Source organism: Argiope bruennichi, chromosome 9 (assembly GCF_947563725.1).
Source record: "Argiope bruennichi chromosome 9, qqArgBrue1.1, whole genome shotgun sequence".
In the NCBI taxonomy this organism is placed as follows: Eukaryota; Metazoa; Arthropoda; class Arachnida; order Araneae; family Araneidae; genus Argiope; species Argiope bruennichi.
The window spans coordinates 1,975,070-1,996,564 of record NC_079159.1 but is presented as its reverse complement, the minus strand read 5'-3'; the positions used below and the strand labels follow the sequence as shown (position 1 = coordinate 1,996,564).

General features: G+C 33.0%; 1 protein-coding gene across 1 annotated transcript; it reads right to left on the bottom strand.

The window, feature by feature from the left end:
• Positions 1 to 1,420: 1,420 nt before the first annotated feature.
• On the bottom strand, positions 1,421 to 17,209 carry LOC129983922 (uncharacterized). The gene is made up of 5 exons (XM_056093633.1): positions 17,137 to 17,209; positions 9,393 to 9,821; positions 6,010 to 6,069; positions 3,562 to 3,771; positions 1,421 to 1,730 (listed from the first exon to the last, which is right to left on the bottom strand). Exons 1-5 carry the CDS (start codon positions 17,207 to 17,209, stop codon positions 1,507 to 1,509), a joined length of 996 nt encoding a protein of 331 aa, XP_055949608.1. The 3' UTR covers positions 1,421 to 1,506.
• Between the last annotated feature and the right edge of the window lie 4,286 nt (positions 17,210 to 21,495).

Genomic DNA, 21,495 nt, shown 5'->3' with positions numbered 1-21,495 from the left:
TGAGACCCTTCAAAGGGGAGCTATCGGATCGTTGAACACAGATGGCAATGCTATGCAAATGAAACAGGGAAAGGAAAAAGCAAATTACAAAATACTTTTTGGGGAGCCACTAAGACTTAAATGCGAATTTCTTTTAGACACGGCTATTTTGAATGACAGGACTAGCTATCTTCACGTTGCATGCTCTAAATAGGTAATATAAAGATGCCATCTATTTCTGTAACTGATACACTTAATTCATTTGTAATGCATTGAAAAACAGCTGAAGGAAATTTCAAGGGGGATTTAGTCAATCAGTTATGTGAAATTTATTTTTCGTTTAAAGTAACAGCAATGAATGAATCACTGTACATAAAAAAAAATAGAATTCCCATTAATGAATTCCTTTAATCCTCTAATAAATAAAGATGCTTTGAAAATACCATTTATCTTTTTAAAGGGAGGAGGGGGGGGGGTAATCTAGTTAAAATGGCGCAAAGCCATCGCTTCGGTGAAAGAAGACACGGAATTTTATTCATTTATTGATATGTTTTGGAGGTTATCTCCACATTTTAAAAGTAATTTAGTTCGCATACAAATTGTCAATAACATGTATATAAAATTTAATTTTTATAAGGCCGTTGAACCATAATTATCACCTAATTCATCCTTTTTTAATCTCCATGATTTGGGCTTTTAGCTTCGGAAACCACAAAAAACCTCAACTTTGGTAGGCTTCCTCATCAAATTTTTCACCAATTGTAATTAATTTGAGATAGTATTGCTCGCTAAAGTAAAAAGCTGATGTCGCCTGTCATCAAAGTTTGCTTTGTAAAGTTGCTTGAAGTAAGAACGAGAATGTTTTAAATTCTCAAATTTTAATATGTCAGCTATGAATGAATCAAATTTATAAACATATCAAAATTATTCCTACTAATAATCTTAATGACTCATTTTTCTAAAATCAAACTCGGTTCCCAAAATATTTTAATATTTCATTAATAGGAAAAAATGAATCTAAAAGATGAGCCTTAGTCCAGCAGAGGGTTATCTGAAGAGTCATCTTATTTATCTGAATACTAAGATCAAGTAAGGATATTTAAACTAGCATATACTTGATTCATATTCAACACACAGAGATATTTTGCCTCTGATGGGAAAAATTTGATTGGCTTTTTTCCTTCAATAATTGGTTCCACATGATCTAACAAAATGGCATTGCAGTTTAAACACTTATTATTTAATTATGATATCCAGAACAATAAAAGAAATTATTTATAAAATAAATAAAAAGATCAGTTGAAAATTTGGAAATCAATCTTTAAATCGGTCCAAGGAATGCTAAGGGAAAGGCAGATAGTTCAGAGCGATAATCTCCTATTACAAAAAGGCTGTTCTTATGTTAAATGTTAATAAAGAACAACAAACTAAATTCGTCATATTTTATTAAAAAGTAAAGGAAAAAAACGAATAAAACTTATGATAGAGTTCTTTCAATGTGAGAACTCATCGTCCAATGTCAATACATCAGATGGTATTCATATCTGTATGAGCATAAAATGGCGGCATATAATGATATCGAATTCTCATCATCCACGAAATTGCTTTCACAAAGTATGCGACCATCCAAACCACGGCGAAAAAAGTCGAAGTGTGATTCATCCACAGTAGTAGAGAGTAAAAGGTCTCATTGCAGGATTTGGGATCTCGGAAATTAGGACTGGCATGATCTTCAAAGAAAAGCCACAGCTCTGAAAAATATAGTCCATTATGAATGAATAATTGGATTTTTTTTTTTAAATTTGTATACATTACTTCAGAAATTTAACTTGTCAGGAAGTGAAAAATTGATTGCAAATTCAAACCTTTAAAAGGCAACGCGTCTTAATTAAAAGCATCTTCAGATAAGTTTTCCCAATTACAGGAATTGCATGAATGAAAAAAAAAATATCTTCATTTTTAAAAATAGCTGTATTTAGGTTTTGTTACTAATACTTCATTTAGGATTGTTTTTATCATCTGGTGACCTTCAGTAATAGCTCAAAGTAGTTTAGGGCATTCAAACGAAACTTAACATTGGCTCGTCTAATTTCTCATAGTAAACATTGAATCACTACCTAGAGTTAATAACATGGGTACTGCAATCAGTTACAAAGACGGAAATCCCCGCCCATCGGCTAACCCCTTCCGCAAGAGATAAATCTTGCAATCAGATATGTAGACAGCACAATTCCATCATCAATTTCTTAATATTCTCATTAAATTCTTATTTCATCAGTTCCAGTTGCCACACTTTCCATCACCAATTTCTTCCTTCGAGAGGGTAATTGAGAGAATTTTTGCGTATTTAATGAATTATTGATGCTTAAAATATAAGTTAGTGATTTTTACTTAAAATTGCTTTTCTTTTTTTTGTATAATTTAAATGTTTCATTCATTTCCAAAACATTTTCATACCAAATATGTTTATATGTAACTTTGCTTTGCTTATTTAAGAAATGCTAATACGCATTCTTCTTCTTCTTGTGTACAGTCGACCACTCCTGCACCACTGTACATAGAAGTATCGACAAGATTTGTTGTGGCCAACTGCAATCTTCAGCACAGTTCGTCCATGACATTGACCGATTCACCAAACTGACATCCTCTTCGTAGCAATCGATTCCTAGCCACAAAGTGGTCGATACTAATCTTCCTCCTCATCTTCCCGTTCACCTGTCTTCCTATTAAACAAGGAATATCGCTTAAAGAAAATCTCCTCGAAATACCCAATATTTCTCCGAATTCTCTTTCACAACAACAGAAATCCAAACACTTTCAAACAGTTGGTAAGTCAGCCATCTAACTCTCCGACCCACCACGAAGGCACACTGATTTAAACCATAAAAACTGAATGACCGGACCGCCGCAACAGAAACATTGGCGGGAACTGTGGTTGAGTTCTAAGGGCCGCCACCGGCCACGGTACAACCCTCCCCGAAGGAAGTACGTCCCGTCATCGATGGGAGGAGTCAGATCCCCCACCTATTAGTGTACCCTCCAGGGTGGCGAGATCCAGCCACCATGCCGGAAGCATCTCATCCTCATTCCGAGGTGCCCCCCGGGAGTTTCAAACAGTTGGTAAAAAACACGAAAAAAAAACGAAAAAAAAAAAAAAAAAGACAATTTTTAACATCATGCCTTTCAAAGTTTTAAGTACAGTACTGATGGTACCAAATAATCTTAAATCATTATTTTCAACTTTCAGATGTTAATACATATTGAAAGAAAAGCACCATTTTTTTCGTATAAGAGCACATGGATTGCCCTTTGTTAAGGAGCTTTAAGCATTCTTGTTCTGGCTCTGACTACATTCCATACAGTCGAAGAGAATCGAGTATTGTTTTTCATATCAATAGAAGGGTGTTATGCTTCCCTATTGACCAGGAAAACAATATTTGAGTCAATAATTTATTGTAGTTTCTTTAAAGGCAATTTCCTCAAATAGCACGACTCATACCAAAGCAGAAACATGCTGCGAAATGCTTTTATTCAGGATTTCGCAGCATGCAAGTGGATATAAAGCCATAGAAGTCTACTTACGAGCGGTTAATGCAAGCAAGAAAACGAATTCCACTAATTTCATGACATTCCAAAGTCTAGAGATTATTATTCTCATAGGAAACCAATACCATTCCTCAACGGAAAGTAACACCAGGCGCAATAAGACAGCCGAGATGCCCATAGTTCCAACTGCTACCATTGCATTTGGCAAAGAACTGTCCGTGGGGCAATGTGTCGTGAACATCACACCTAGATATAGATATAAAATATGTTAAAGTACGCCAATATCATTAAGTGAAAAATGTTCAGAACTCGATAATGAGGATAATTTCTAAAAAACAGAACATAAAAGCTAATCTACTGCAGAAATAAACATGCACATAGTCATAATATGAAGCTTCAAAAATATTTCAAAATCAATGAACAGAAAAATATGCAGGATGTTCACTCAAATCATGACACATAAACTTCTTTCTAAATTGTTAGAAACAGATAAATACTTCGAGTTAAAAAATGTTTTTAATTATGTAAAGAGCTATGTTTTTATGTTAATTTAATGCTATGATCTAAATGTAAATGCATAAAAAGATTTATACAAGGAAAACGTATTGTCCTTCTCTGATGCAATTAATACTGAAGCTTTGTGTGGCATAATGAATTTTTCTTTTCTGAGCATATAGGCTTTTTTTTTTACTTTAGAATTTAAGACAAATGGATATATCATATTACTATTTAAAAAATTCTGATTTGTTACTTTATATAGATTTCGAAACTGAATAATTTATGGGAGAGTTTGTATTGAGCTATACACCGTGCTAAAAGATTATACTGAACTATACACTGAAGAACCAGAAAAACTGCTGCAGCTTCTTAATATCATAAAGAATCCCCAAGAAAACGTAAAAGTGCTGCATAATGACATGTCGAGGACTCGACTAACGACGCCTGAACATATAGTGGAGGCAATTCACATTCGCAGGGCATTTCACAAATCTATTGATTTGCTATTTGGTGGAGCTCTCTTCTGAACAACACTTTGTAAGACACCAGAAATATATTCAGTAATGCTCGTGTCTGGGGATTTGTGTACACATCGGAAGTATCTAAAGAGCGTTCCTGATGTCATTCGGTAGTCATTTCATCGTGTGGGGGATGTTGCATCGTACCACTGAAATTATCAAAATCATCACAATGGGCATGAATGGGCGTAGGCGGACGAACAGAATGCTCATGTACCCATCACTTACTAGGTCATCTCTTGACATATCAGGAATTCCATATCAGGTTAACTGAGCATGCCTCATATCATCCAGAGGCTCCACCAAATTAAATAGTAGCCTGTTGATATGTGAGATTCACAACGAAGTCTCCATACCTATATACGCGCATTCACCCGATGCAATTGCAAATTAGATTCTTCACACAAGACAAAGTGTTTCGAGTCATGAGCAGTGCAGCAGTTGTGTTGTCGGTCTCACACGAGGCGTAAAGCTTTGTGTCGTCAGTCAAAATGCTACAAAAGTGGGCTTCAAACGCTTATATCAATGACAGCCTTTTGAATAGTTTGCACGCTGACATTTGTTGACGCCCCAGAACTGAAATTCGAGAGTGACTTGAGGAAGTGTCTATTTCGTTTCAATGCTCTCGTCGGTCGTCGATGATCCAGTTCTTTCAGTGTCTTTTATCAGTCGTACCGATGTTCATGTTTCACCGGATATTCGATATTCACGGTGCACACGTGAAATTCAAATTTCATCACATCTCTAGTGCATCACTTTGAAGTCTCGTTCAAAATCATTTCAATCTTGATAACTTGTCATTAGTGCAGCAAGGATTTATCTAATAGCTTTGCCGGATATAGATTGTTTTATATAGGTGTAGCCGATCATTTTATGTTGTGAAGATTTGTTGCATAACCCCTTTAGTTACATATGCAAGACTGTACCATTTTTTTTTCTATCTCTTCAGGTCCATATTATATTTTTATTATTGGGTTTTAAAATATTTCAAGCTAAATAGTCAAATAAATAATTTTGTTTTTAGATTTTTTATAAGTAAAAAAAGATATTTCTGCAATTTTGTCTTTTTTTTAGAACAGCACGGGTAAATGATAAAGGAATAATTATTCGAGCATGATATAATAATTTTGGACAACGAAATCTCCAGATTTAGAATGCTGTTAATATATTCGAGAAACTGCTTAGAAAATAAATATTTTGATTTAACATATATATTTCATGAAAATTTTTTTTCGAAAATTCTGTTTGTTTTGTAAACTGTACATGAAATGTATTAGCATGTCCAGAAATAAATAGATTTTGATTTCGTGGTCAAGCAGTGTTCATTGTCGAATGATTCATTCCGACGAAAGTAGTGTAATAAATGCACTAAAAAAACATTTTTCAGTAGAATTTTCATACAATAGATATTTTAGTAATATTTTCAAAACATGTCAGCTTAATGAAATTTTTTTTTTCAAAAACTCACCCATGATCAACAATGAGAGAGGCCAGCTAAGAAGGATTATGCTCAGCAGAAGCTGACATGCTGCAAATGAAATTTCAGAATTTATACTACGCCAGATCATGACATCATTTTTACGAATCTACAACTTATTTAATAAATATATCAGTAAAGAAAGCTTTAAAATGGAAGAATTTGGTGAACTTGAGAAAAAAAAATATTTTTGCTGTGGATATTCTATTCGGGTATATTTTTAAATTATTTATTTTAATTACTTAAATCTATTTACTGATATGCTGATTAGATTAATGTTTTAATTATTTGCTGCATTTACTGATTGAAGAATTTTACAAATAGTATGATTATGTGAATAAATTTAAAGTTGCAAAAAAGTTTAATAACTCCCTATAATGTACTATTTTATTATTCTGGGAATAAATCAAGTTATAATTTCTATCAGAAATGTGGTTTTTTTGGCAGTATTTTTTGTTTTTTTGTTTCAAAGCTATTCTGAGCTTTAAATGAATGTGATTTTAATTAAACTTTCGATTTTCTTGGAAACTGGATGACTTCACGAATAATTCACAAAAAAGGGAACAAATGAAAATGAAAATTTAAAATAAAGGCACTTGATACATAATTATGACCATAAAGAATAGTTTTATATTGTTATGAGTTTGTTTCTTTCATTGATTTCACGCGTATGAAGCATACAAAGAGAAAATATTGGAATCATCGAAAAATTCAAACTCGAGTTTCTGACGATTCGACATATTTCCGACTTCCCTCAGTTCTAGAAACGCATTTTTGGAATGATGCCATTTACCGCTCTGTTTGTGAACTCAAAAACGCTCTAAACAGATGAACATTGTTGTCTATTTCAAGGTAGATTTCTATCAAATTTTGAGTGAAATTCATTCATCTCTCTGGCTATCAGAGTATAAGAGAACTCCATAATCTATGTTGATCTGCAATCATTCAAAAATGCGAAAAGCGTAGATAAAGAAAATTTGGGTCTGAGTTTTATCATTTGAAATGCAAATCCAATTCATATTTGGCACGAAATCCCTCAAGAGACTGACCGTCTGTCGGCCTGTACTTTTGCAATACATGCAAATATGATAATTCAAAAACACAATGACTTAAATAAAGGGCATTTGGTGTATGATCTTGCGATTACAATTTACTTCTGTATCAAATTTTAGTTTCAATGGGTCAGAAAAAAAAATGACTTAGAAAATACATATTCAATTTTCGGGTTCTTGTGTATTAACCGGATTAATAGACAAAGATCGCCCCCTAAAGTGAGTAAAAATGCGAATTCAAGTCAAAGATATGTATATTTCGCAACTATTGTTTGCCAAGGCTATGCAAGGCACTCACTGTCTTACCCAAGATTCGCTATTTCATGCAAGAAAACGGGGAATAACACCTTTATTAAAGAATAAAGAATAAACTTTTTCGCTGGTTTTGTGCAAACAATGGGTCAACCCTTTTTAAAAGCAAATTTCTTTATTTCTACTTGAATTTTTTTTTAATATTTTGTTTTCAAAATGATATATTGTCCGCGTGATATATTACTCAAGATATTAAATGAGGGAAAAAAATCCTGAAAGGAAGATCAGGAGTAATCGAGAATTCACTGTAAAAATGTCTCAGTTTTGAAACCATACGAGGTGATATTTTGAAACAGAAAATTTGAAGTTCATGTCATCCATGGAAGGGTGTCTTGCAAATTTAGAGATTTCGGTCACGAACTCGAGATTCTTCAAAGAGGCCTTCTTGGAACCAATGTGACGGCTGTGGTGGCCTGGTGGTAAGGACTCGGCTTTGGAGCTGGAGGGTTTCAGGTTCGAGACCCGATTCCCCCGAAGAAACGACGTGTAAGCGAATTTGGTGAACATTAAATCCGTCGGGTCCAACTGTCCTCCCAATGGTGTGGTGTGGAAGTTTGGAAAGAGGAGCCAACTTGGGTGTCGTCCTCGTCATCTGACCGCTGTTCAAAATGACGAGGTTCATCCCAAAATAGCCCTGGAGTTGCTTTAAAATGAGACGTTAACGTAACTAAAACTAAACTTGACCCCTGTGTCTATCCAAAATAATAATTAGGTCAATATTTTCATTATTAATTGCATTAGTTTTCTCTTTAAACAAGTTAATTATGGGCAGAGATAAGGTGTATAAGTTTCAAGTTGTAAATAGTTTAAGTTATAAAAATTCAGATTCTCTATAATCTATATCTTCCAAAGTTATCTATAACATTTTTTTTTACACTATTCTAATAATATTTCTCATAATAAGTAATTTATTTGTAAATTTATTGATTTTTAACAAATCTGACAGAAGGGAAAGATGACTTTTATGCCTTCCAGTATCATAAAATGTAATGTGCTTCTCTCCTACTTCATTTCTCACCCACCCCCATAATATAAATTATTTCACGAAGCCTTAAAAAACAGAAAAAAGAATGACCATCAATCAAGCTAAGATTGGTGGTCAAATTAAGTTCCTCTTCCAAAGCAAACTTTTTTTTTTCATTTTAATGCTTTGACATACAAATGCAAGTTTAGCTGTTATTTATTTTTAATACTTGACTTTGATTACTGATTTTATCAATATTTACCCTTTCATGTAATGGGTAAGAAATGCCACGGATCTTTTAAACACGTCTTTTCATGCGAGTTGAAATAAGAATGCATAAAGAGGAACAGAACTAAGTAATTGAGAAATTTTATAAATGAATAATTTGCAAAATTTTAATTCCATTTCAATTGTATAATAGTAGTTTATAGCATGCAAGTTTACAAACAGAGTACTACTCGTACCAGGTCCGCAACAATGTGCGAAATGGCAATAGTGATGATTGGGATTCTTTCTGTGCATCCTGTAACGACGATATGACAATTCTAAAAAATCGACATGCCATCGGCAGTGTCCTGAAAGCTCATTCCTCTTTAAAAATGCAATAAAATTTTTGATTCGAAAAGTAGAAAATAACCTGAAAATATACGTTATTTGTACGATAATGGGTTTAACCGACTTGTATAAAGTTGAATATGGCATTTACTGATTTAAAATGGAACATTTTCAGAATAACGCTCTCATGCTACAAGCAACAAATAATTATTTTTGCTGAATAAATTTATATCCATTTTGCATTAAAACAGAATGGGACATTTGATGTGGCTACTTCTTTCATATCTTAGTCTCATGCCATGTACGCCTGTCCTGTCATTCTCAGAGATTTTCCTTATGCCATATAAACAACATATTCTAAATTCAAATTGGTATAGTTGGTTTCGTGTATATCATGTGATCTCCGATATTTGCTTTCAATGGGGTTAAGGAACCTAATCTGGAATTTTGTCAAAAAGGATTGTAAAAAAAAAAAAAAAAAAAATACTCACTGAATTCAGAAAATGAACTTTGCAAAGCAGTGTAATTTCCTTCGAAATGCACCAAAGCCTTCTGAATTTGCTCTCGGAAGGTTGGAGGGGGATATACATTTAGGCTTCGAGCAGGATTCTGGTCGAACCTAATGATGCTTGGCCAGTTCTCAAACAAATTTCTTAAAATCTTATGTCTAAGTTCAAGTATGTAAGAATCGTCATAGTGAAAACGCGCCTTTATGCAACAAAGCATGGCATCTGCTAATTCATTTAAGATAGCGGGGTGAGTATGTGGCACCGTTTTCCCGCGAGTGACTCGCCTGTATTGCGCCTGCATCGCCATTACGTCCTGTGGAGTGAGATCTTCTTTGGCGCCGTTCCGTCTCCATTCCGAAAACAGAGCTGTCACAATTTCGAGCAAAGGAACGTCACTTTCAGCTCCAGGCACTGGAAAAATAAAGAGAAATGAATGATCTTACGCTATTAAAAAGAATTATTATGTAGTAGAACAAATAATGGGAAGATTTTAATATTTACAATTACTTTGGAGAAATAGTCCCCAATTACATCCATTAATCTCGATTTTTTTCGCCTTCTTTTCCAATGAAATTATGGATTTTAAGAGATAGATATTAAATTTCTTTTGAAATCCTTCCATACATATACAATAAAGTGGTGATCATTGTAGACATTTAATATATGACGTGAGTTGCAAAAGTGCTCATCTCCAAAGCAGAAAATTCTTAAACAAATGGAATGTCTTGTTACATCTAGGAAAAATGCGATTTAAAAATTATTGCATTACATTTGAAGCAAATTTGGGTAGAAAGTTTTGATACGCAATCTATCTTAACAAAGCTTGAAGACAGGGGGGGGGGGGATGAGTTATTTTTACATTACGTTTTGAAGCTGGCTAGTTTTGTGAGTGCAGATGATTACACCGAATTGCATAGAAAATGAGACGTACATTATCTTTCTCGACATTTTATTGGAATTAGTCCTCCAGGTTTGCACACAATATTGTCCAAGTATTTCTTTAGACCTTCTCTTGGTGTGTCTCGATAATAAAATGTTTCTGTAGAAATCTGCTCACAGACACCCTCCCAGTTTGGTCAAAATTGCTTTACTAGCAATTTTTCTAACAGTAAGAAATTTCATAAGATTTGCCATTAAATCTTAGGGCACGACTTTATGTATATTGGTCATGATATATGTCCTTTTACAACTGATTTTCTCTTACCTACATCATATTTATAAAAAAAGCTTTTATTGCATATATATTTTATTATATTGTTGTGCTATTAAAAAGTCTTTATCGGCTTTATCTGAAATGCTGGCTTTCAGTTTGTTTCCAGAAACCTCTGCCGGCTTTATTCCATAGTCGAAATAACTGACCCATTCAGATAAAGCCAATTCATCCTGCGAAATAGTTTCTTTATGTCGGCTTAGATCAGGGACTATTCTTCCTTTTCTTTTTCATTTGTGGTAACCACAAGTCTGGTAATGGTTTAAAAAACAAGCCATAATGGGAAAAGAGCCTTCTATTTTCTTAAGTTGTCGTTGACCGACCAATATTAGCGCATAAACTAAGTAGCGTTTTTTTTTGGCCGCCATACTCATCAGCCATACATCTGATGATCGTAGCACTTACATAATGGTTTTCATCAGAATGTGAAACAAGGCTGAAGCAAATTCGTTGAATCCTTTGCATATTTATGTTCTCCCCCAAAACAATATATAAGAGTAAATTACTATTGGCCTAAGGAGTTTTTGATGTGTCACGTAAGACACATTAACAAATTATAACTATTATAGTATGTCGAGTGATGTGGGACTTAAGACAATGATTAATTCTTTTAGCAATTAAAGCTTTAAGTAGGTACTCCGTTTTTTTTTTCTTTTAGAGCAGGAATTCTGAAGATTACTTTTCGTGTCACCTGATTTCAAGTCCTAAAAATTTGCTTCTCTTCTTCCCACTTAGTTGCTTTGAACCTCTCATTCAATCCCGAAGATTTAAAACAAGCTCTATCCAAAACCAAAATTATATATGGTTTGAAATGCCAGAGACTCATTTGTGAATGACATATCTTGAATACCACCGGAACCATTCATAAATACCAACATCTTGACGCGCACGTTTCCCACTTCTTGATATTTAATTCACTGTTGAAATAATTTCTCACTTCAATCTTAACCAGATAATGAGAACATTCAATGCACTTGAATGTTTTTATGAAAGAGATCATAACATTCTTTCTTGCTAAGACAATGAAATGTAAAGAGTGAAGTTTGGAGCGACGAAACCTACCCTGTATTTTAATTCCCCAGAGATTTTGATCTACAACTACTATCGTACTTGAGCGTATAAGATATATTTACCATTTATTGTTTACCATTTCTTTCAGTCACTCCATAATATTGATATATACAGTGGCTCCCAAAATTGAATACGCACTATACTCTTTCTTTCATTTTATTCTTTTTGACGTTAACATTCCTATTTATGGCTAATATTTATAAGAACGACAAAATATACAGTAACAAAAATACTAGGCTAAAAAACAAAAAGGAGGAATCAATAATATTTTTATTACAGTAATTTTTATGTCAAGGTTATAAATTCCGAAAGTCGCAAAATTGAGTTGAGTATACATCTAGCAAAATCTGTCAACAAAAAGAGAAAAAGATAAATTAATATTTTGTTGGATATACTTTTGCATTTAAAGCAGCTTGTAAACGGTGTGGCATTGAGTTGACAAAAGTTTGAGTTGTTTCGCCGGATATTTTCGACCATTCTTCTTGTAATACACTTTTTAAGTGATCCTTGCCCCTAATATCGTGTTTTCGTACTGATTTTCCTAATTGCCCACAAATTTTCAATCACATTGAGATCTGGAGATTGAGGAGAGGTGTGCAATTGCATTTTACAATTGTACAACAACCACAACTTAACTATTTTAGCTGTATGTTTCGGGTCATTATCTTGTTGAAACAGAAAAGTTGACCCTAAACCTAAATTCTGGGCACTTTATTTTCAATTGTTCTTCAATATATCCAAATATTTAATTTTGTCGTTGATTCCATCAATGAAAACTAAATTTCCCACTCCCTTTGTAGACATACAGCCCCATACAAGAAGTGAAACACTTCCATGCTTAACAGAAGGATTGGGGTTTTCAGGAAGAAGTTCAGAATTGGGCTTTCTTCAAACATAACATCGACCATCACTACCAAAAACATTGAACTTACTTTCGTCACTGAATATTACTTGATTCCAAAAGTCATGAGGCTTTGAAATATGACTTTTAGCAAATGAAACTCTTTTCTCTCGATTTACTTTGGAAATGAATGATTTTTGCTCTGGCTAAGCGACCATTATAATTTGATTTTCGGATTTCTCTTCGAATTGTTTCTGCAGAAACACACTTTCCAATTGTTCTTGAAGTAGATGCAGCAATTTTTGTAGCACTCACCTTAGGATTGTTTCCTACTTCTAGAATAATTCTTCTCTTGGGCGTGGAACGGAGGATTTCTTTTCTTCCTCTTCCAGGTTTATTAGCAATTTGTCCCATACATTTTATACTTCTGGATGATTTTTTTGAACGCATCCGGGACTGCGTTGAATTTCCCTTGCAATTTCTCATAGAGATTTACCATCTTCAGTCAATCGAATAACAAGTTTCCGAATTTCAACATTTGTTTCATTTCTGGAGCTCATTATAATAACCAAAACGTTTGTTATCGCTTGGAAATCAAAGATTGCTTATTAAAGTAACAAAACTATTTTACTTATTCATTTGAAAATAGTGGTAATCAATTCGCATATTTTATAAGGTTTATACTCAATTTTGTGACTTTGGAATTTGTAACTTGGACATAAAAATTACTGTAATAAAAATATTTATTCTTCCGCTTTGTTTTTTAGCCTAATACTTTTGCTAATGTATATTTTGTCGTTCTTATAAATATTAGTCATAAATAGGAATATTAAGATCAAAAAGAATAAAATTAAAGAAGAAAGAGTATAGTATATACTCAGTTTTGGGAGCCACTGTATGTGACAATGACCTTGCGTCTTCAAATCAATGTCAATTTTAGGAAAATGCAACTTGCTTTGGTTTTTACCACACTGATAGATTTTGCAGTGAAACTTAATTTCATTAAAATTAATTCATAGTTAATAAAGAGCCTTTTTTAAGCCTTTGACGAATGTTTGCATCTTGGTTTCTTGGATTTTCAATAGGGAAGTACCTATAAAGTAAATAATGGCAAAAAGAAAAAAAGAATAAAGGTAGAAGATGTTGGTGGTGATAGCATACTTGATAGAATGAATAAAAAAGTTCGTAGTTAATCTTTCATAAATTTGACATTAAGTTATATGAGTTAAGTTCTTTTCGCTATCAGTTTTTCCTTTTTCTATAAATTTGTTTGATGCTGATGCATGTTTCAATTATTTTCACATTCTTTGTTAAACATGAATGCTTTAATTTTATTGCTTAAAAATGTTTGTGGCATATAATAATTTTATATACAGGGAGTTTGTTGCATAATATAATAACCTGTGTTTTTAATGCAAACTTCACCTCTTTTTTGTATTTCTGGAAATTCATCCACTATCGCTATTAAAACTTGAGGAAAAAATCATATCAAAAATCGTATGCAATCGTTCACAGTTCACCTTTACTTTATTTTTTTCTGATGCCAAGTGCTTTTTTAAAAATATTTTTGGCACAACGGATGTTTTCTTGGTTTTTCCCACCTTCCTATCTTACAATCATCTTTTTACACAACTTTTATGCATAAATAAATTATTATTATGGATAGGACCGATCATTGTTTTGTCGCTGCTTACATCCATTCAGAAGAGCCTTTTTAAACCAATGTCCGATAAGGAAGTTTTCGGCATTTTGTTCCAAACAATAAATCAAAAACGAAACGAATTTATTGTAATGCGCACATTACTAGTTGCAGGCTTCTGGCGAAGTTTCAAAAATCTGCCGTTGCGCTGCTTTGAATCCGCATCTATTAGTGAAGCTGACCAGTTCTGCAACGCACCTTGAAATTAAAATTCATATTAAGCTTTAATCGGATCAGCTTCCAAACAGCTTTTTGCTGCTAAGTGATAAAGGTATAAAATGGATTTTTAATCTTCTAAACAATGCAATAGTCAAAAAAAAAAAAATCTCTTCTCTTCTCTTTTTTTTTTTTCAATTTAACCATCTTTTTCAAATATCATCATGATTCGCCGTGGAAAGAAACATAGCGATTCCTAAACCTTCTTCCCGTTCGCCAGTTCCTCTGAATTCTAAATGCTCTCCTATCTGCGCTAGAAAGATGTGCCACACACGTGTGCTTTCGTTCCAAAATCATAAACGACGTGTTGTACGCATTGGCAGGAAAAGTATCACAGAAGTAAAAAGGATGCTCGAGAACCGTTGACTGATGTTGTTTGCTCGAGCACCGTTTCCAGGATCACAGACTTGGGTCGAAAAGGAATTCATTTAGATTTTCCGATTTTTATAAGGAAGTGAATACTTTTGGTGGTCTCGCTGCAAGTTGGCAGTGTACTGTTTTGGCATGCGCATTTAAGAATCTTTTGACAACACAAGGGGTTAATAAGATGCGGTTATTTATGAATTTACGATTGCCTTTGTGCCATATTACCAAATTCAGGAAACTAAATTTCCTAAACACTAACAATCATCTCGTAGTTAAATCAAATGCCGTGGCGGATTCGTAAATTTCCAAACTGCAAATGTGTTTTTTTTCACAACTCCAGTTCTAAGAATTAGATGAACATAACTGATAAAAGGGATTAAAAGTAAAAAACATCATAATAATTCTCTAATAAACTCTACGATCACGAAACAATGTCAATGAGAGAGTTTTAGATCCCATCTGTATCAATTGAAGCCATCTTACTGCGTATTAGATAAAATTCTGTTTGTTGATCGAAGAAAATAGATTTTGCTTTATATGAAAGAAGTATTCATATTCATCAAAATGAGCTTTTTATTCATATATTTAAAAATAAGTTATTTTTAAAACATATGACTCTTTTAAATGATCGATTTTCTAGAGTCGGCATATATCTGGCAACATAATCAATATGATTAGTTGACGAACTATATTGATGCCTGATCAAGATACTCTGCCAGTAATATTTGTAAAATGACCGTTCATTGCGGACAAATAATTTCACAGGAAGTTCCTACACAGATTTAAAAACTTCTAGAAGAGTCATGGGTGCATCTTTATGAGTAGGAATCGCACAGCAATGCTAGATCAGAAATGTTCCGAACTTTATCATAGAAACGCTTCATTTCAGACACTGATGTAACGCATTAGGATGACTCAAATGCGAATGTTTGTGTGTAAACATCTAGCAAAGAAGTCTGCGCAGTGCAACTAGCTGGCCAAACAATGCATGTTTACGCACGATATCCAATGAAGCCTATTTCATGCCGTAATATTTTTGGAAATGCTAGCGGCAATTATCTAACAGCAGTATTTTGCAGACAATCATCATACAAGGAAAAAGCGATAAGCAATTTGGACATAGAAGAAACTAAACAGCATCTGAAGCAGTTTGAATATGCGAGTTATAGCACACCATAACGAGATTCTAACTACATAACCTGAGTGATTCCGAGTATATATGAAATTACTTGAGTATAACACACACATTGACAGCTGGAAGAATTCGGTTAAGTGCATTGCGGTAATTATTGCACATTGGACATACCTTTTACCTTGGGAAATGTTCAGATTTTCAGGTGTCGAAAACGTAACATCCGCATCCAAGACGACAGCCTGCGCTCTTCCTTTTGTAGTCTTAGGTAATTAATTTGTGTTATTGTTGACCATTTATATTGAAATACAGTCTGTCGAAAAAGTATCGGGACACATTACAGGTTCACAGATTTTTCTCATAATATTTTACTTAAATGTACAATTGAAACCAAACCAAAATAAAGAAATGAATTTTATATACTAATCATAATAATTCAAACTAAACTCTCTCATTAATGTAATTATGGTTCTAATTGAAAATAAAAGAAATCAAGTAAAAAAAAAGGGCTAAAAAAGTATTGGTACACTTCCCAATAAAATAGGAAAAACAACGCAAACTTAATAGTTAATACCTTGTTCGGCCACTCTTGCTTTTTATGACCTCTCGTAGTCTATTTGGCATAGATTGGACCCATTTTTATGAAAAATGGTCCATTTCTTTCGGCCCACTCTTTACCAAATGTTTTCTTAAATCCTGTTTGTTAGAAATTTGACATTCATACATTTTTGCCGCAAATATTCCCACGCATGCTCAATGGGATTAAAATCCGGACATTGTACAGGAATCTTAATAATATTAGGACAGTGGTAGAGGATTCATAACTTGAAAATATCACCCGCAGATTTCGGTACAGTTTAAAATCTTGGTATCTTGGTACAGTAAATCATTTAGTATCTTGGTACAGTTTAAAATGCCTTGAGATTCCCAGCTTGCTCCCACTTTGCTTTAAATTTCTCTTGAGAATGTAAAAATAGACATATTTATTCATTGTATCATCAATAAAAGAGAAGTTCAAGACACCAGTGATTACCATACTACCCCAGACTATTTAATTGCCACCTCCATATTTCATTGATCCACCTCCATTTCCGCCAAATTTTTTGATTGCCATCCGATCCGAAAATGTTATATTTGAGTTCATCAAACAAAATTATATTTTTCTGAAATTCTTTTGGCTGCTTTACATACATTTTAGCAAATGCCAGCGTAGCTTGTCGATTTGCTTTGCTGACGTAGGGCATTCTTTGAGGTGCTCCGTCATGATATTTAGGTTTTCCTAAAACGCTTCTAACAGTTTCAGGATTTAAAGATTTTCCGGACTTACTTTTACATTGCAGAGTCAATTTTATTGCACTCCATTTTTGGATCAAAGTAAATTAGATTCCTAATCCATTTCCCTTCGTATTCATGTCCTTCTACGCCCTGATCTTTGCTTGTTTTGAACACTATTTGTTTTCTTGAACGTTAAAAACAGTAGACTTACTCTATTTCATGATATGTCCTTTACAGATCACTGATTTTCCATTTTTGCAATGACTTATTACAAGATTTCGCACATGAACCGATATATCTTGTTTCTCGCCAATTTTTCTATAAGAAACCTTATCTGTTGAAATTTTTATGTTTAAAGTGGTGTCTAAAAAAGTGGTGGTAAATTCAATTCTATTGATGTGCTATATGTTTGTTGAATTACTCATTTCAAAAATGTCCCAATGGTTTTTTTACTCTTATTTGTCTTTTGATTACATTTGATATGCTAGGTCAAGTCAATTTTAAAATACCAATAAAATGTCCCTTACAAATTGTACACCAAATGTTAAAATACTTCTTGATTCATTTTGTTTTTATTTTAAGGTGAGAAATGGTTTTATTAATAGCTTTGTGGTTATTCCTGCCATGTGTCCCAATATTTTTTTGAGGGACTGTAGTTAAAACTAACTATTTAGTTCAATCATGTCTTTTCATTTCTTCTAGTTTCTTGCATGCATTATTACATACACATATCATTTCAGTTCCTTTCTCAGAATCACAATACGATTCCTACTCCTCCCTTTTAAAAGTCTACTCTTGAGACTCAATATCAATAACTTGAAAATTCGTCATCTTCAATGGAATTGTTGAAAAAAATCAGGTAAGAGGTTGTGTTAACTATATGCTATTCATAATATTTAACAAATAACACTCATTCTTAACAAATTTTCAAATTGTATGTATTAATATACTAAAATAAGAATACCGGGGACAATGTTGGACTGGTAAACCGAAATCCGATTGATGCAGAATGAACTTGGCTTCACAGATTCAATGCATGATACAGACACAATCTTGGAACAGAGAAAAACGTTATACAGTGCACTTGTCTTAAACAGGAATGCAGCAAGAAAACGCAAGAGCTGATGAAGCATTGGGCACCCATTTTGGAAAGCGCTTGGAGGGCAAATGTTTATTTTATGATTTTAAAGTCAGAAAATATAAGAATATATTATCTTCCTCGGAATTTTTTTAAAAAAAATCAAATTTTGCCAAATTTTAATTTTTGAGGAAAAAATTTAAAGGATTCTATTTACAATGGAATATGGCTAAATTGAAACTTTTTTCTTAGTTGAATTTGTAGGTAATTGGAATTCTTCCCCTTTCTTCTACATAAGATAGTCATATATTAGGTAAAGTTAAGATAACCGTCTGTAATCTGAAAATATTTGAACTGAATATTTTTTTTTAAAAAAGACTTTTTGAGACGCTTGAAATTTCTTTGCAATTGGTGTGCATGTCATCGTTGTAGAGAAGTTGCTAAGAAGTTAAAGCTTAAAATTATTTTTAAAACTTTATTTTAGAATTATTTTTTTTTAAAGTAAAGGAATTTCCAATAAGCATTTATATTTAAAATTAGATAAACAAAATAAGAAAAAAAAAATAAGATTTCATTCATAAATAATGAAGTGTTTTCACCCACAATCTACTACATTTATGGTAAATTTATATAAACAGAACATTATAAGAACAGTAGCAATCCCTGTTATTGCACTTCCATTCATCTTTGAAACGATGCAAAGCTTGATTTTGAATGTGCTGCTATCGTGGTTTTATCATTAATGCTATCATTAATTCTCCCCATGTCATTATCGAGGGCAATCATGAAATTCTTTTGGATTTGAGGTTGACAAGACTCGAAAAAATGAATTGCCGAAATATTTAAGTAGTACTATTAGTTTGTAAGTCTTTTTTCATCTCTCTGGTTCCTTATATCATTAAAAATTTTAATAAGCATTCATTATGTATTAATATGGTAATATATATTCTATGATTCATAGGAAATAATCCTATTTCAGATATTGATAAATCCAGAAGTGATTTTTTCAACTGAAAATTATCTTGCCTGAGGGTTCCTCTTCTCTGCCTTGTTCATTTACATCACCATTCCTTTTAGAAGCGATGTTATGATGAGGGACATCCCATTTCATCTTCAGTAGTGGTGTGGTCTAAAAAGCATCAAAGATCACTTAAGAAACACGGAATAATTTTTATCATTACTATATTGTTTCACAAAGAATTCTTCCATTCGACAATTGAATCGCATCGTAAGTAAAAGCATAAAGTGTGCGAAGATCTACAAATGCTTACAAATTGTGTATCAATAATTCCGTTTGTGGGAATTTAGGTTTTAGAGAGTTGCATATTAATAGCAACTCGATTTCGTTTTGTCGCAAAAGGTCAGCGGATTGATAGACAAAACTTTCATACAAATAAATTAAAAATAGTTCGCGACCGAAACATGACAATTTTATACTTATTTCCGGTTTTGGAGGGTTAAAGAAAGAAAACTATTTCTCAACTTCTGGAGCAAAATTGTTATAAAGAGGAAGCCAAGAAATGAAGACAAAATAAGTTAAAAACTTAATTATAAAAATAAAATGCATTCGATCCATACAAAACTGAAAAGCCATAGCTAAGGTAATTATAGAAAAATTATATTAAAGGCATTTCCAGCTAGCTACAGAAAATTATAAATATTGAAAAGAATCCACAATCAAAATTGATATGTGAAAATGCATTTCGAATGTTAAGAGATGGCACACATTTGGCCCACGTTTTTAAGATTCCTTCACTTGTATTTGAGAAATGTTAATATTGGCAAAATGTGGGTTTTGTTGCCATAGTTGAATGTACATAAGTTCATTTTCAAGAAATAGTTTTTAATGAATGGATGAATTTTCGACATTTAATTCAAAATAAATATGCAGAGCATATATCTTAGCATTTCAAAAATTGAATGGTAAAACCACACGTAGATTAAAATGAAAACTGAGAAAGGGTTTAGAAAATTCCGAATTTTCAACAACGTTCAGCATAGAAAAATAAACTAATTTTATCAAAAATATTTGAAAACAACAGTAAAATAAATACCTCAGTCATGTTTGGAGTCGAGGGAGATTCTCATGGGTTTTTTTTTCTTTCTAAAACCAGCTTATTTCTCCCAGACAACAAATTTCCGATTTAGCACAAAATTGATTTGTTGGTTAAGAAAAACTACATGAAACAATAAGCAGAAGATAAAGTTAGGAGTAAACTTCGTCGCCACAGTGATTAAGCGAAATAAAATTGAAATTCTTTTTTTCCTGGCATTCATTTGGGTGGTTGTAAATAATTTGTTATTAGTATGGCATCGGCTGAAATTTAATTATGAACCATTTCAAAACTCTACATTGTCGCTGCTGCTGCTACATAAAAATTTCTTATCGTAAAAGTCACACATCAAAACATGTGAAATCTTGACGCAACAGCTGAAATCACTAGCAACCAGTGCCATTTGGTGATATCATGTAACAATCTTGGATCGCGTGCAAACGTTTGAGATTAGGCGTCATTTATCACACATGAACCATTTGTGATTCCATTCCCACATACGATTCGATTTCTCTTTCTGTATAATAATCAAGCAAAGAAGGGGTCATCTCACTAAACAGATGTTCTGTATCATGGACCTGAATAGGATTTGAAAAGTAGCGATTGTGCAATATAGTGTTATTGGTGCATTTCGCATCAAAGAAACTATTCGGGCAAATTTAGGATAGGATATGATGATAAATGAATAATATTAACTCCAGATGGATGATAAAAGAAGCTTGCGTTTTCACTGCTGAAATCATTAGTCTTAGCCGACAGGATAGTATATATATAAAGGATATTTTTTGTTGTTTATTTTATATCTCGCCGGGCGTTTATTGCTTGCTTGTCTTATTTAGAAATAAAATTTCATATTATACAATGCAGATACACGATTCCATCGCGTTTTTTATTCAAGACGGACTTTCCACTTCCAGTCGTTCTGGGTTTCTAAAACCAAGATTTAATTCACATTTCACTATGGTTTGTGTAATGAAAGAAGGTTTTCATAGGTTTCTAAGAAATCTAGATACAAAAACATACCTGGTTCACAAATTTAAAGATTAATTTAAATTAATTTGCGATCACTTCACTTTAAAATTAAGTAAATCTCAAGCAGAGCAGGTGCAAACCCCCCCTTTTTAAATGGTATCGTGTGAAACG